Consider the following 13,522-nt stretch of genomic DNA (forward strand, 5'->3'; position numbering starts at 1 on the left):
TACCCATGCACATGTGCCTCTCACCCCAGAGCTGTCTGTCTTTCTGGCTGGAGAAACCTCCACATTCTGACTTACCCAGAAGCCATTCATTAGCAGTAATTAGCACAGTCAGTCATTTCCCTGGAGGGATGAGTGGGGAGAAGGAACGTGGTTGGAGGTGGCTCTCCACCCTGTGGGGGAGGCTGGAGCTGATTTCTCCATGCTTCCTCTCTGGAGCCTGTATGACGTGGCTGCCCAGGTTACCTGGGAGGGCTGAGTCACACCATCAGTAGGTCCCCTGAAAGGCAGGGCCAAGAGGACCTGCAAATCCTAGCTCTGCATCCAGCTCACCTCGAACTGAACTGGGGCCCTTCTGTACCTATCCCCAGACATGGTTAATCCTGTGCAGTCAGTCACTTCCTCTCCATGAGCTCTTGGTTGTGACCTTTGACCTCACCACTCTGAGGTCCTGCCCTCTCTCCTCAGTCTTTGAGTCACTGATTTGTCACCAGGAGTGTTGGAAACTGCTCAGCCCAGCAACGGGTACCCAGCGAGTCAGCTCACTCAGCTTGCCCATTTCCCTCTATCCATCCCAGCTCACCTCTTCCCACCAGCAGTCTGGCCTGAGCCCTTCCCAGCCGGAGCTCCCTTTCTGCTTCCTGGTGAGGGAGGAAGCACAATCCTTTCAGACTGATTTCTCAGTGTTGTGGTGAGAGTAGGTTCCTGTTGGTCTAGGCAGAAGGGAGAGAAGTATGAGTGACTGTTGAAGAGTCTGGCTTCAGAATATGCTGGTTACATGGTGGATAATACTCAGAGGCATGCCGGTCAATATTTCACAGGGGAGGCAGCCGGGTGGCTCAGTTAGTTACAGCGCATGCTCTGAACAAGGTAGCTGGTTCGGTTCCCGCATGGAATGTGGGCTGCGCTCCCCACAACTAAATTGAAAACGACGACTGGACTTGGAGCTGAGCTGCGCTTTCCACAACTAGATTGAAACTACTTACTTGACTTGGAGCTGATGGGTCCTGGAAAAACACACTGTTCCCCAATAAAATTTCCATATATATCACAGTGAGCTATCCAGAGGGAAAAAGACCTGTTTTGTAGCATTTGCTGACTGCGATGCTATAAATTTTCCCATCATGCATGGCTCATTTCAACATATGAAAGCTTATCAGCTCTTGCTAGCCAGTAAGAGCCCACATTAACACATTCCTTTAATAAACATGTTATTTTGAGGATAAACAAACAGACAAAGCAACAGGGGCTTCAAGCTCATCTGTGATCAGTTGAATTAGCCAGACATAAGGAGAAAATTCTTGTGGAGGTGGTGGTGGTGGGGGCAGTAGAAAGTGTTTTGTTTTGTTTTGTTTGTTTGTTTGTTTGTTTTTAAGATTTTTATTGGGTAATTGGGGGATGGGAACAGTGCTGGGGAATTGCGGGGAGGGGAACAGACAAGTTGCTGTCATTTTGTTCTTCAATCTAGTTGTGGAGGACGTTGCTTCACTGGCCCAAGTTGGCACCATCATTGTGCTCTTCCCGGCAAGGCAGATCAGTCGCCAGCTTCTGGACGGCTGCTCACTGCGGCTGCTGGCCGCTCACGCTGGCTGCTGGCTACACACAGTAGCCCATGGCAACCCACTGCAGCAGGGGCTGCAGCCTAGCCATCGCCGGTGACTCACAGCAGCCCAACTCCAGGTTGAGCTGTTGTTTAGCACCTTAGCTGTAGAGCGCAGTGTCACTGGCCCTCATATGTGGGATCCGAACCGGGGCCCTCTGGCGTCCCAAGCCAGTTCTTAACCATCACGCCACTCGGCCGGCCCAGAAAGTGTTTTTTTTCCATCAACCGGAGAAAGGAATATATAGAGCGGGAAGTTGGGAGTGGGGTTGAGGGGCTCTGACCCTTACAGTGGACAGTCCAGTGACATTTCTGTAGGAGGACTAACCACTTTCCTCCCTGAATATTCTCATCCCAGGCTGATGGGGTATTTTTCCAGGAGAACAATAGGAGTCAATGGGGGAAATGGGATTAACTCTAAGAATTCCAGTGTACAGCCAACTTTTCTGAAGGAGGAAAAATTTGCGAACAAAACCTAGAAGAGTGCTCTAGGCCATGGAAGGAAAACTGGAGGACGCTGCTATAGACACCTGCTATAGAGAAAGATTTAGACCAGTAAGTAATGGAGGGGCAGGTATAAGTGAAGCTAAAAAAACAAACAAACAAACAAAAAAACCCCTGAAGGTCCTAATGGACCACAAGAACTAATAGTGCTCTATATTTCAAGAAGACATTAGCCAGAATGAAGATACATAGTGTCATATAATTAATACCTGAACCCTAGAAGTCCAACTTTCAAAGAGTCAGACAGTAGGGGGCTCTGCATTTAGAAAGTGGGGTAGAGGAAGGGACTGGGGAGGAGGGATCCCTAAGACTAGAGAAAGGAATGCTGGACAGGGAGAGGATGCTTCAACATTTTAAAGAAATGTCAGGAGGACAGGCAATGCTGTTATGGAGAACATTTTATTTCCCAGAATTTTAAGTAGGGATGTGGGGTAGGAGATGCCTGACCACACAGCCCAGGGTTGGAGAGCTGGAAGATGGGAAAGGATTCGGTGTTATGTGCAACATGAGGTTAGGTTTCTTGTGGAGGGGAGAAGAGACAGAGCTTTGGGGCCAGGACTGGGATGGGCAGAACTGAGAAGACCTTGAGGATCCCAGGCAGATGTGGAGGAAAATGTGAGGTCCGTGGTATGGGGGCCATGGGGAGGGCTCTGAGTGGGACCCGGGACCTGGGACGTGGGATGGGGTTGGAGCCAAGTTCGACCCAAGCCTCCAAGAGCCAGGGAGCCCCCTAGTGACATCTGATGCCCAGGACAGTTCAGGAGTGTGGTTAGACAGGAGGAAGGAAGTCCCTGAGGGAAGGAGACAAAATGCCAGCCCATGAGGCAGTGTCCTCTATTTCCCCGGTACCAGCGAGGGCAGGCGCCTCAAAACCATTAGTAGCCCGGAAAACCTTGCCTGCAGATGAGCATAGCCCAGCCAGTTGCTCAATCTGCACTCAACCTTGCAAGACCGCCTACCAGCCCTTCACACCTCAGCAGCCCTTTTTCATGTGATCATGACAGGCTTGGTTGGCAGTGCTGACTGATCCCCTTCGCTGACGGATACACTGAGACCCAGGTTGGAGGAAGGAGCTACTGTATACCTGGCTCCTCTGGAGTGATCTGCTCACTCTGAGAGCTTAAATTGAGTCATCTCAAGAGGGGATGGGGCATCTGTTCTGTCCCAGGCCCTGCCCTCCAAGAGCAGGAAATGCCTGAGGACCCAGGGCACTGGCCAGTGTCACAGAGTGGGAGTGGGTGGGTGGGGCTGTGAGGCAATCAGGGCTACTCAGCCAGTAGAGCTGTGTTGCCACAGCTTCCAGCATCCATGAAAAGGTGGACATTCAAATGTTTTCTTCCATTTTTTTAGTTTTAGTAAAGTATACATAAGATTTACCATTTTAACCATTTTTAAGTGTACATTTCATTGGCATTTAGTACATTCACACTGTTGTTCAACCACCGCCACCATCATCTCCACAACTTACTCATCTTCTCAAATTGAAACTCTGTCCCCATGAAACACTAACTCCCCCCTATCTTCCAGCCCCTGGTAACCTATAATCTACTTTCTGTCTGCATGAGTTTGAGGACTCTAGGGACCTCTATAAATGGAATCATACGGCATTCCACTCAATAAGTGTGTCTGGCCTCTTTCGCTGAGCATGTTTTTGAGGTTCATCCATGTTGTAGCAAATGTCAGTACTTCATTCTTTTTTATGGCTGAATAATATTCCATTGTATGGATGGGTCACTTTTTGTTTATTCATTCATCGATAGACACTTGGGTTATTCCCACTTTTTGGCTTTTATGAGTAATGCTGCTGTGAACATGCATGTACAAATATCTGTTTGAGCAAGGACTCAGTTAGATACTTGTATACTTATGTTCACAGCTGCATTAGTTCAAATTATTATTTGAAAAAAAAAATGTGAGTTTGCCCAATTTTAAAAAACAAACCACACTGTTAAAAAACAAACCAGGTCTAACAAAACCCACCGGAGTTGGAATTCCACACCTGGTTTGCAGCTCTGGTCTCAGGACACACAGCTAGAACCAAGAGGAAAGGGGCTCCTTGAGGCCAAGCAACTTACCTGGAGTTCAAGGTGGGCTCAGACCCAGGCTCACAACATCACGGAGGACTCGCCTCCCCCTCTGCAGCCTCTCTCTGCAGAAAACAGCCTGAAACCTCCAGCTAAGGCCAGAACGACATGAAAACCTAAGCCACAGAGGAGAGACGAGTCTCATGGTGCCATTGCTCTCCACTGGGTTTCTCTCAGGCCCCGCACGGCTCCTTATCAGATCCTCTCTCTTGGGGGATCAGAGGGCCACTGAAGGCCTTAGAGGTCACAGCATCCCAGGCTTCTACCTTCGGCTTTCCCCAAATTTCCAACTATGGAAGCTTGGGCCTGCAGCGCCTTGCCACCCTCTCTCCCGTCGCCCATGATTCCGGACAGAAGCTCTCCCCGGGGTGACCAGTCGTCCCAGTTTGCCTAGGACTGTCCCGGGCAAGCCTGGATGGTTGTCAGGATATTAGCTGCCTTGCTCACTGGCACCTGCCCATCCATGTCTCTTCATCTCCATGGCATCTGAGGAGTCCCTGACCCGGGCTCACCTAGCATGACCCTGTATCCCACCTGTCTCCTCTCACCCCTTCCTGTGTCTCTGATTCAGGTGGGATCTCAGCAGCCCTCAGCTGCTCCCCCTTCCCTTAAGCAAAGACTCCTCTACATGGGTGGGCCCACAAGGATCCTGGTGGTCTGGTGGCCTCTGCCCTGAGCACCTATCCCTGTGCCCCGAGCTGTCTGGTCTCTCACCCTGGAACACTCTACCTTTTCTCCTAGTATCCCCAACTTGTCCTTTGAAGCCTGGCTCAAGCAGAGCCAACCCCCCTTAGCCCCTGTGCCTCTCCTTTACCACAGCTCCAATCCGCCAGTCCAACCCACACGAGCCATTCCTGGGGCTGGACTAGTCAATGATAGCACCCACGACTCTTACCGGCTCTCCCACATCTCAACTCAAAAGTGAGCACCGCCTTGGGCTCCTGATATAAGATTGCAACCCCTCACTTGCCCTCCCCACCATCCCCACCTCCTGTTCCCCTCCTCTTGTCCTAACCCCCTTCCTGCTTTGGTTTTCCCCATTCCCCAGAGACTTTCCCATCCATATAAGTGATTTACTTTGTTGATTGTTTACTCCAGCGTCCCTGCCATGAGGGCAGGATTGTTCATGGTTTGTTCACTGCTGTATCTCCAGCTCGTAGGGCAGTGCCAGGCACGCACGCAATAGGTGCTCTGTAGGTTTTGGATGATGATGAATGGATACCCCTGTTCTGATCTCTTCCCTGACCCCGGTGCCCACGTCTGAAATGCCTCTGGTGAGTCACTTCTCTGTCGAGCACTGCCAGTTCCAGGGGCTGTTCCATGTAAGGCCTCAGCTACTCTGTCTTGTCATCCAAACCTCTCTTCAGATTCCTCAGCAGCCCTAAGATGGCCTGGCAGGGACATGGTAGAATGGACAGCAGGGTGGCCAGCCCAGCCATCTCATGCCCAGGTAAAGAATGCCCAGCCAGGGTGCCCTATGTGGGTCCAGCATATGGTAGACAATCAATCAATATTTTGTTGAATGACTGTCGAATCATGCCAGGGTCTCTACTCCCTGGGAATTGGGGAGCCAGTCCCTGGGGCCCTTGCCCAGGACGTATGCCAGAAGTCATCACTGGCTGTTTAGGACTTCCTCTGGCTCCCACCAGGCCCTGCTCCTTGTGGCCGTCTTCCTGGCCACTGCATCTCAAGGACAGAAGCATCTCGGGGTACATGCCTACCCCTTGGGAAGTGATCTAGGTCTCACTAAAGGCAGGAAAATCTGGAACAAAGAGGAAACTAGAGAGGCAGGAGAGGGGAGCAGTCAGTTCCCAGTGGATTCCTCCAGACTCCCCTCTTCCACACTCATAACATCCACTGAGACTCAGCGTGCACCAGGCACCAACCTAGAACCTGAGGATCACAGGGAGCCTCCTCACACTGTCCCTCCCTTCAGGGGGTCACAGCATACAGCACCCAACTTCAGGGTGGCCCTTCAGAGTCTGTGCCCACCACCACCCCTTTCCCAACGCTCCAGCCCCAGCCCCAGGGCCTCTGTGCCCACCCCCATGACACCTCACTGCCATTACTGGCTCACCTGCCTCCCACCCCAGGGGAGGCACGTTTTGCCTGAGGACAGGACCTGTGTCTTATTCACCACTGTGCCTTGGTGCCCTGCATAGGGCCTGGCATACAGCAAGTGCCCAATAAATGCTTGTCGCGTGAGCTGGGGAGGCCAGCCACCTCAGTTTCAGGAAGGGAGGGGGTTGGGAAAGCATGAGAGTCATGGGTGTAGAGAGAGACCCAGGAGAGTGAGCAGGTGAGGAGGGGTCACCCTTCCCCCACATAGGGCATTTCTGCTCAGCTAATCAGGGGACCCCATGGACGCTGCCCCTCACCTTGGCCAGTCTGCGTGGGTGTTTTCCTGCAGTCCCTCTTCCCCTACTCCGAGGACAGAGAATAATGCATCCGCTGGGGGCTGTTCAAGGCTCCTGCAGCCCATCCTTGGCTTGTCTTTGGGTGCGGTGGCATGGGGGCTCGCCCTTGAAGTTTAACCTGAGTTGCCTCCTTCCCCCCAACAGAAATAGGGCCAGTAAAACACACCATAGTATTTTTGGTATTGACAGTCCCTGGGGGAGGCTATCTGTTTCTGATCTCGGAACCCTGCCACCGCAGACCCCTAACAGCCTGAGGAAGTAGGCAGCTCAGCGTCCACCCCTGGGGCAGGCTCTGGTGGTAGAACATGTTGATCAAGCTGGGGTCTTCCTAGCAAGGGGTGCTGCATATAGCAGCCCCCAGCCCTTCCCAGCTCTCTGTCCCTCTGTACCCCAGCCCCAGACTCACCCGGCACTCACTCTCCCTCTCCTCCAAGCACTTGTGCCTTGTCCCCCCAATGCTGACCCTCATCCCCACACCTCTGCAGGGCCAACTCCAACTTGCTCTCCAGGCCTCTATTTCAAGCTTCTTCTTTTCTGGGAAGCCTTCACTGTCCTCCTTCCCCCCACCCCCTGGGGTCAGGTGCCTCCTCTGGGCCCCTGAGGCTCCCACCCACCCTCACGTATGACCCCTGGTGACAATTATCCATCTACTGGACTGAGCTCCCTCAGGCTCCACTGAGCCCAGTCCAGTCACCTGTCTCCAGGCTCAGGGTTCAAATCTGGGCTCCACCATTCACCAGCTAGGGGTCCTTGGGCAAGTCACTAACCTCCCTAAGTGGCCTCAGTTTCCTCATCTGCAGAATGGGATAACAGTAAGGGAATTTGAGGATTCAATGAGGCGATGTCTGGTGCACCAAAAACTCCCTCAGCTGTTATTGTTATTTCTCTGGCCCTCTCCCCCAGGCATAGGCATAGCGAAGGCCTAGCTCCAGTTTCTTTGATTAAACGAAAGAAGGGACAAAGATACATGTCTGTCTCTGAGGCGGAAGAAGCTTGCTCCTCCTGTTTGGGGTGGGGGGTGGGGAGTGCAGGCACTAAGTCAGGGAAGACCTGCCCTCAGGGTTGGGGGTAGGGGGTTTCCAGGGTCAGCAGGGCAGGCTCCTGGTGGAGGAGGGGCACCTCAGCCTCAACACCTGGCCTGGGCTCTCCCACAATCACAACCCACTGGTCATTTTACTCCCTAGGAGGGGATCCCAGGAGCTCAGGGGCCAGGTTGGGATGTGGGAGACCCAGCCTCCCAGTCCTTCCCAGGCAGCCATGTTAGTCACAGCCACCAGAGCACCTGGCTGGCCTCCCCTGGCTTCCTGGGAGTCCAGGTGAAGGGTGAGTTGTTGGGTTTCCAAGTGACAGAGCTCACAGGAAGGTGGCCCCAGGACAGGCAGCCACTGTGGGCCTGATTCATGGCTTTCCAGTAAGTGGGTTAACGGGATCCCTGATCCCTGGGCTGGGCCAAGTCTCTTAAGTTGAGTTTTGGAGGCAGGAGCAGTTACGGAGCCTCTGGGAATCCCCCTTGCCAGCCCCCACCTCCCCAGGCCCTGGGGCATCCCTAACACCCCAAACTGGAGCTTTCCACTGCTGTGGGCCCAGGCTCTGGGTCTGAGTGCCTGCCCTTCCCCACCCAGACTCCCTTCCTTTCAAGCTGTGGGGACCTTTCTCTGCCTCCCAACCCCCCAGTCAATGTCAAGGCCACAGCCCAGATCCCCTCACCTGCCCCTCCAGAGGCCAGATCCTGGGCCCACAGCCAGAACTGTGGGTAGGGGTCTCAACTAGAGCCCCCCAGTTCCTGTAACGGCTCATTTCCTCCCTCCCACCCCTTTGGGTGACCTACAACCCCAGGTGGCAGGGACTGAGCCATTCACTGGGGGGACTGGTCTAACCGCATTCCGCCTCCCAGGATAAAACCTGGGGTGACCTGCAGGGAACTCTGAACACTCCTGGCAGCCAGCGGCCAGCGCAGCTTGTCTGGCTGTAACCCCACCCCCACCTGCCATGTACATTTCCAGACCCCCCCCAGCCCTGGGTGGGGGCTGTCTCAGGATCTTAACCTCCCTGCTGCTTCTGGCTTCTACTGGTGAGTCCTGAGGACCTGCTGCCCCTTCCTCTCCCCCCACCTTCCCTGTCTGCCCCTTTAGGGTCACCTCCTCCTCCCTCTCTACTCAGCCGCCTTCCCTCCTGGTCTTGCCTGAATCCTCTTTTGCTTCCTTTGCTTGTGTTCTCTCTCTCTCCCTCCCTCCCTCACTCCCTCCCACTCTCTCTTTCTCTCTCTCTCTCTCTCTCTCTCTTGCTATTTGATTGCTCTGTTTGTTACTTTTCTCCATGGCTGCGAGGATTAAATGAAACACTGCGGGTAGGCACTAGTAGGACTCATACACTTCAGCTCTGGTGGTTATTATTGATCAAATTCATCGTTGTCATCATCTCCTTCCCTCCTGCCTCTTGGGTCTCCTGGGGCAGCAGCACCCAGGCCTTGGGCTTGGGGGTATGTGTGTGTGTGTGTGGGGGGGTGTCTCAGGTCACTGACTCAAGTCTGGGGGAGGAAGCCTGAGAATGTCAGGCGTGTACCCGCTCCCTTACCCTCAGTGAGAGACACCCCAGGAGCTTGTCCCTTGTCCCCCAGCAGGTGGGATGGATCCTGGGCACAAGAGGGACAGGAAGCTGGTGGGAGGGGTAAGGCTGAGTTTACAGTGAGGGCATGAGGTTTCTGTCTGCCCTACCCACCAAGCTCCAGGAAATGCCTCACCTGGGGAGGCCTGGAGGGGCCCGGAAGTGAGAGACTGGATAAGGAGGGTCACTGGTCCCGGAGTGGGTGCTCCTCTCCTTTGGACACTGGGGTCTCCTCTTCACTGGACACTGGGACCTCTCCCCTGACCTGACCCTTTCTTTTTCTTGTCCTCAGCCTCCCTCAATGCTGCCAAGACACCTGGTGAGTAGGAGCCACCCTGAGGGGAGGGGGATGGAGGAAACCTGACGGGAGGACAGTGTATGTCTGTGGGGGCAGGCCAGGAGGGGGCCGTGGGGCAAGATGGGGGAAACAAGCTGGACAGTAGGCAGGAAATGAGGCCCAGAGGGCAGAGCCGGGGCTGGTATGTGGAAGAGAGAGGCCTGAATGCAGCTGGAGGGTGAGAGGTCCAGAAGGTAAACGAAACAAGAGTTGTGGGCAAGGTTGAGGACCAAGGGAAAGGGGAAAGGCCAGCCAGAGTGGAGGCAGGGGAAGGACAGGGCGGGGAAGAAAAAGCAAAGGAAGGGGCACATGCAGGGCAGGAGGGCAGAGGGAGACGCAGTGGAGCACAAGCCTAAGTATTCAAGGTGGGTGAAGGGAAAATGGAAGGGGAAGAGGACTGTGCTGCCAAGGGGATAACAGAAAATGAAACCCTCCTTTGCCTGCGCCCCCCTCCCCTTCCCCAGACTGTGGGAAGCCCCAGCAGCTGAACCGGATTGTGGGTGGTGAAGACAGCGCAGACTCCGAGTGGCCCTGGGTTGTAAGCATCCAGAAGAACGGAACCCACCACTGTGCTGGCTCCCTGCTCACCAACCGCTGGGTGGTGACTGCTGCCCACTGTTTCAAGGGGTATGACAGCCAGTCTCTTCCACTTGAGTCCCTGGCTTCCTGCCCCAGACCCAGGTTCTTCCCACTGCTAGGCCCTGGTCCAGTCTGGGGCCCCTCAGGAGGGACCCTGCTCCTGCCCCAACGCCTCTTTTGCTTTTGTGGGGCCTTCTTGTGCGTGCAGTTCCCCAGACACCCCTCCCAGGCTCTTCCTGGCCACCCGTAGTTCCTGGCTAATCCTGTCCCCTTCCCTCTTCCTTCTAGCACTCTGAACAAGCCACTCCAGTTCTCTGTGCTGCTGGGCGTCTGGCAGCTGGGGAACCCTGGCCAGCGGTCCCAGGAGGTGGGCATCGCCTGGGTGTATCCACATCCTGTGTACTCGTGGAGGGAGGGCTCCCGTGCGGATATTGCCCTGGTGCGCCTCGAGCATCCCATCCAGTTCTCTGAGCGAATCCTACCCATCTGCCTGCCTGATTTTTCGGTCCATCTCCGTCCGAACACCAACTGCTGGATTGCAGGCTGGGGCAGCGTCCATGATGGAGGTGCGCTTCTTCACCACCAGGTGGTTGGGGATGGGTGGGGACAGAGCATGGCGGATACTCAGAGACAGGTGCCATGGGCAGCAAAGAGTAGAGGTCCGAGGCATAGCATGACAGAGAAAGATGAAAAGATGGGCTGCAATCCAGAGATGTGACATCACAGAAGCCTAGGTGAACAATTTTAGGTCATTTCTAGTTAAAAGGTGTCTTTAGCTGTGTTCTGAGGCAACAGCAGCCAGATCCACAAAGCTGTTAAGTGATCTAGAAATGGCTGACAGGAGACAACCATGGGGCCAAGTACATGAGTACTCTGAGTACGAAAACAGCCCTGAGATTCCAAAGTGAAAACAGGCACCCCCTGGTGGCAGCATGCCATAATTGCAGGCAAAATTCCCAGGAGGAAATACAGTTTCAACTACTGTAAAATATAATTGTCAAACTAAGTCTGGAGTTTGGAAAACATCATCTAGAAACACAAAGCAGATTAGATAAAGTAAGGCAGTGAAGCAGAAAAAGATAGATACACAGGTATATAGATAGATAAGAGAAAGAAAGAGACACTGAGGCAGGACAAAGTATAAGAAAAATGGGATTTTAACCAGATTTCAGAAGACCTAAGAGAAATGACACCAGTTCGGGTGTCTGGGCATCCCACTGATTCTGAGGGTGCAGCCAGCCTCGCCGTGGTCCTTCTCAGGGGTTCCTGTGAGAACTGGAATTATGGATTGAGGAGGGTCTACAATACCCCCAGCCCAGGCTTTGAGGGGATTCCTCAAGCCTTTGATGACATTCAACACTGAGTGGTTATTTATTGAACACTTCACCTGTAGCAGTCTCCATGCTGCAGAGAGTAGTGACTGAGATAGGACAAGGCTGGACCATTGGTTCTAACCATGTCGTGGGCATCAGAATGCTTGTTAACGATTCAGAGCTTCCAGTTACACGTTTATTCTCAGATTTAGTAGGTCCAGAGGTGGAGCCCTAGAATTTGGGTTTTCCACAAATAACTTGGGAGAAGCTGACAGAGCTGATCCATTAGCCTTTGAGAAGCACCACTGAGGGGACTGGAGGAAAGAATTAAGGAGGTCACCAGGAGGAGAGCTTTCCAAGCCTGACTCTCTCCTCCCTACTCCCAGTACCCCTGTCCCACCCTCAGACCCTGCAGAAGTTGAAGGTTCCCATCATCGACTCAGAAGTCTGTGGCCGCCTGTATTGGCGGGGAGCTGGGCAGGAAGCCATCACCGAGGACATGCTGTGCGCTGGCTACCTGGAAGGGGAGCGGGATGCCTGTCTGGTGAGCATCCTACCTTCTTCCCAGCCCTGTCCCACTGAGCTCCATCACCACTGGCTGGCCTCTCCCAGAATCATCTGTGACCCGCAGTCCCCCTAGATGCCTCTTATCCATCTGTTCATACCGTGTTGTCCCGAAAATAAGACCTAGCCGGGGAAGAAGCCATAGCATGATTCCTCCAGGATATGGAGGGCACCCGCCCTTCACATGAGGGGTTTATGACCGGTTTCAGGGAAAAGGGTGCCTTTTCCACAAACTCCTTCAGCTTAAAATATTCAGTATGCCAAGGTGCCATATTTTGGCACCTAAAATGCTACGGCTTATTTTTGGGCTAGGTCTTATTTTCAGAGAAACAGGGTACATCCAATGTATACTGAGCATGGAAGGTGTCAGGGAGTTTGCATTCTCCTAAGGGATGTGTGTGGGGGTCCCAAATTCTGGTCCCCAGGACCAGCTACAATACCATCACTGTGGTGGGGGATGGCAGGATAATGCCTGGGCTTGGACATATTTCTTACAATTCCTACTCTGCTGTGGTGGTTGCCAGTTGGGACAAGTTTTTTCTTCTTTCTGAGCTTCGTTTTCCCATCTGCAAAACAAATAACAATACTCCCTGCCTCACCTGTGAGTGCTTGTCACCAGAAGTGACCCCGGAAGGTGTGTCCTTCCCCGTCATCCTGGCCTGGGTGGAGTTTGCATGCCACGACCTCCGGGATGGAGAAATGCTCCTTGCCAAAGGGAACCGTCTGCCGCCCGCTGTGTTGGGTCTTGGGCTCTGCTCACTCCCTGCCCCACGTGAGTTCCTAACTTCCCTCCTCCGCAGGGCGACTCCGGAGGCCCCCTGATGTGCAACGTTGAGGACACCTGGCTGCTGGCGGGGATCATCAGCTGGGGTGAGGGCTGTGCGGAGCGCAACAGGCCGGGTGTCTACATCAGCCTGACCGCCCATCGCTCCTGGGTGCAGAGAATCGTGCAAGGCGTGCAGTTTCACGGACACTCGCAGGGGAGCGGGCCGAAAGGGTTAAGGATCGGAGGACACAGAGCGGCGCGAGGCGCCCCAGTCGCCTGACCACGTGCTTTTCTCCATTGTAATTAAGCCATCTACCTCTGGGGGGCCCCCGCGTGCCGGCGCCGGGTCGCCTTCCCCGAGTTCCGCCCCCGGGCTCAGGCTCCACTTACCGGGCCCGGAGAGCCTTTGTGTATATACATGTTAATGATTTTTACAGTTATTTGCAACCCTGCCTGCAAATCTTATTTATTCCTCCAATTTCAATAAATTATTTATTCCTTAGATTCTGTTTTTCCTCCCGTGTATGGGGACGTAGGGAAGCAGGGGTCCACTTGGGGTTAAAATGGGGGCAGACAGGGGTCCTGTCCACCTCGGGTCCAACATCCTGACCCCTGTCCTTAGCACCGTCCTTCCATGGAGAGAAGGCAGGAGGTCCCGCGGCCTGGCCGACCCAGCTCTGCCACTTGAAAGGCTCCCGGGGACGGGGAACGTGAGAGCTGCGGGGCCCTGCCTGTTGGGTTTCTGAAACAGGACTGG

At 54.0% G+C, this 13,522-nt stretch overlaps 1 protein-coding gene across 1 annotated transcript; it reads left to right on the forward strand.

Annotated features, from left to right (window-relative positions):
* Positions 1 to 8,443: 8,443 nt before the first annotated feature.
* Positions 8,444 to 13,234, forward strand: LOC109377673 (brain-specific serine protease 4-like). Its single transcript, XM_019634086.1, has 6 exons — positions 8,444 to 8,673; positions 9,499 to 9,525; positions 10,008 to 10,170; positions 10,411 to 10,688; positions 11,822 to 11,979; positions 12,800 to 13,234. The coding sequence occupies exons 1-6, from the start codon at positions 8,592 to 8,594 to the stop codon at positions 13,043 to 13,045; spliced, it is 954 nt and encodes a 317-aa protein (XP_019489631.1). The 5' UTR covers positions 8,444 to 8,591; the 3' UTR covers positions 13,046 to 13,234.
* Positions 13,235 to 13,522: the final 288 nt, after the last annotated feature.

This window comes from Hipposideros armiger, unplaced genomic scaffold, assembly GCF_001890085.2.
Source record: "Hipposideros armiger isolate ML-2016 unplaced genomic scaffold, ASM189008v1 scaffold_1500, whole genome shotgun sequence".
Taxonomy (NCBI): Eukaryota; Metazoa; Chordata; class Mammalia; order Chiroptera; family Hipposideridae; genus Hipposideros; species Hipposideros armiger.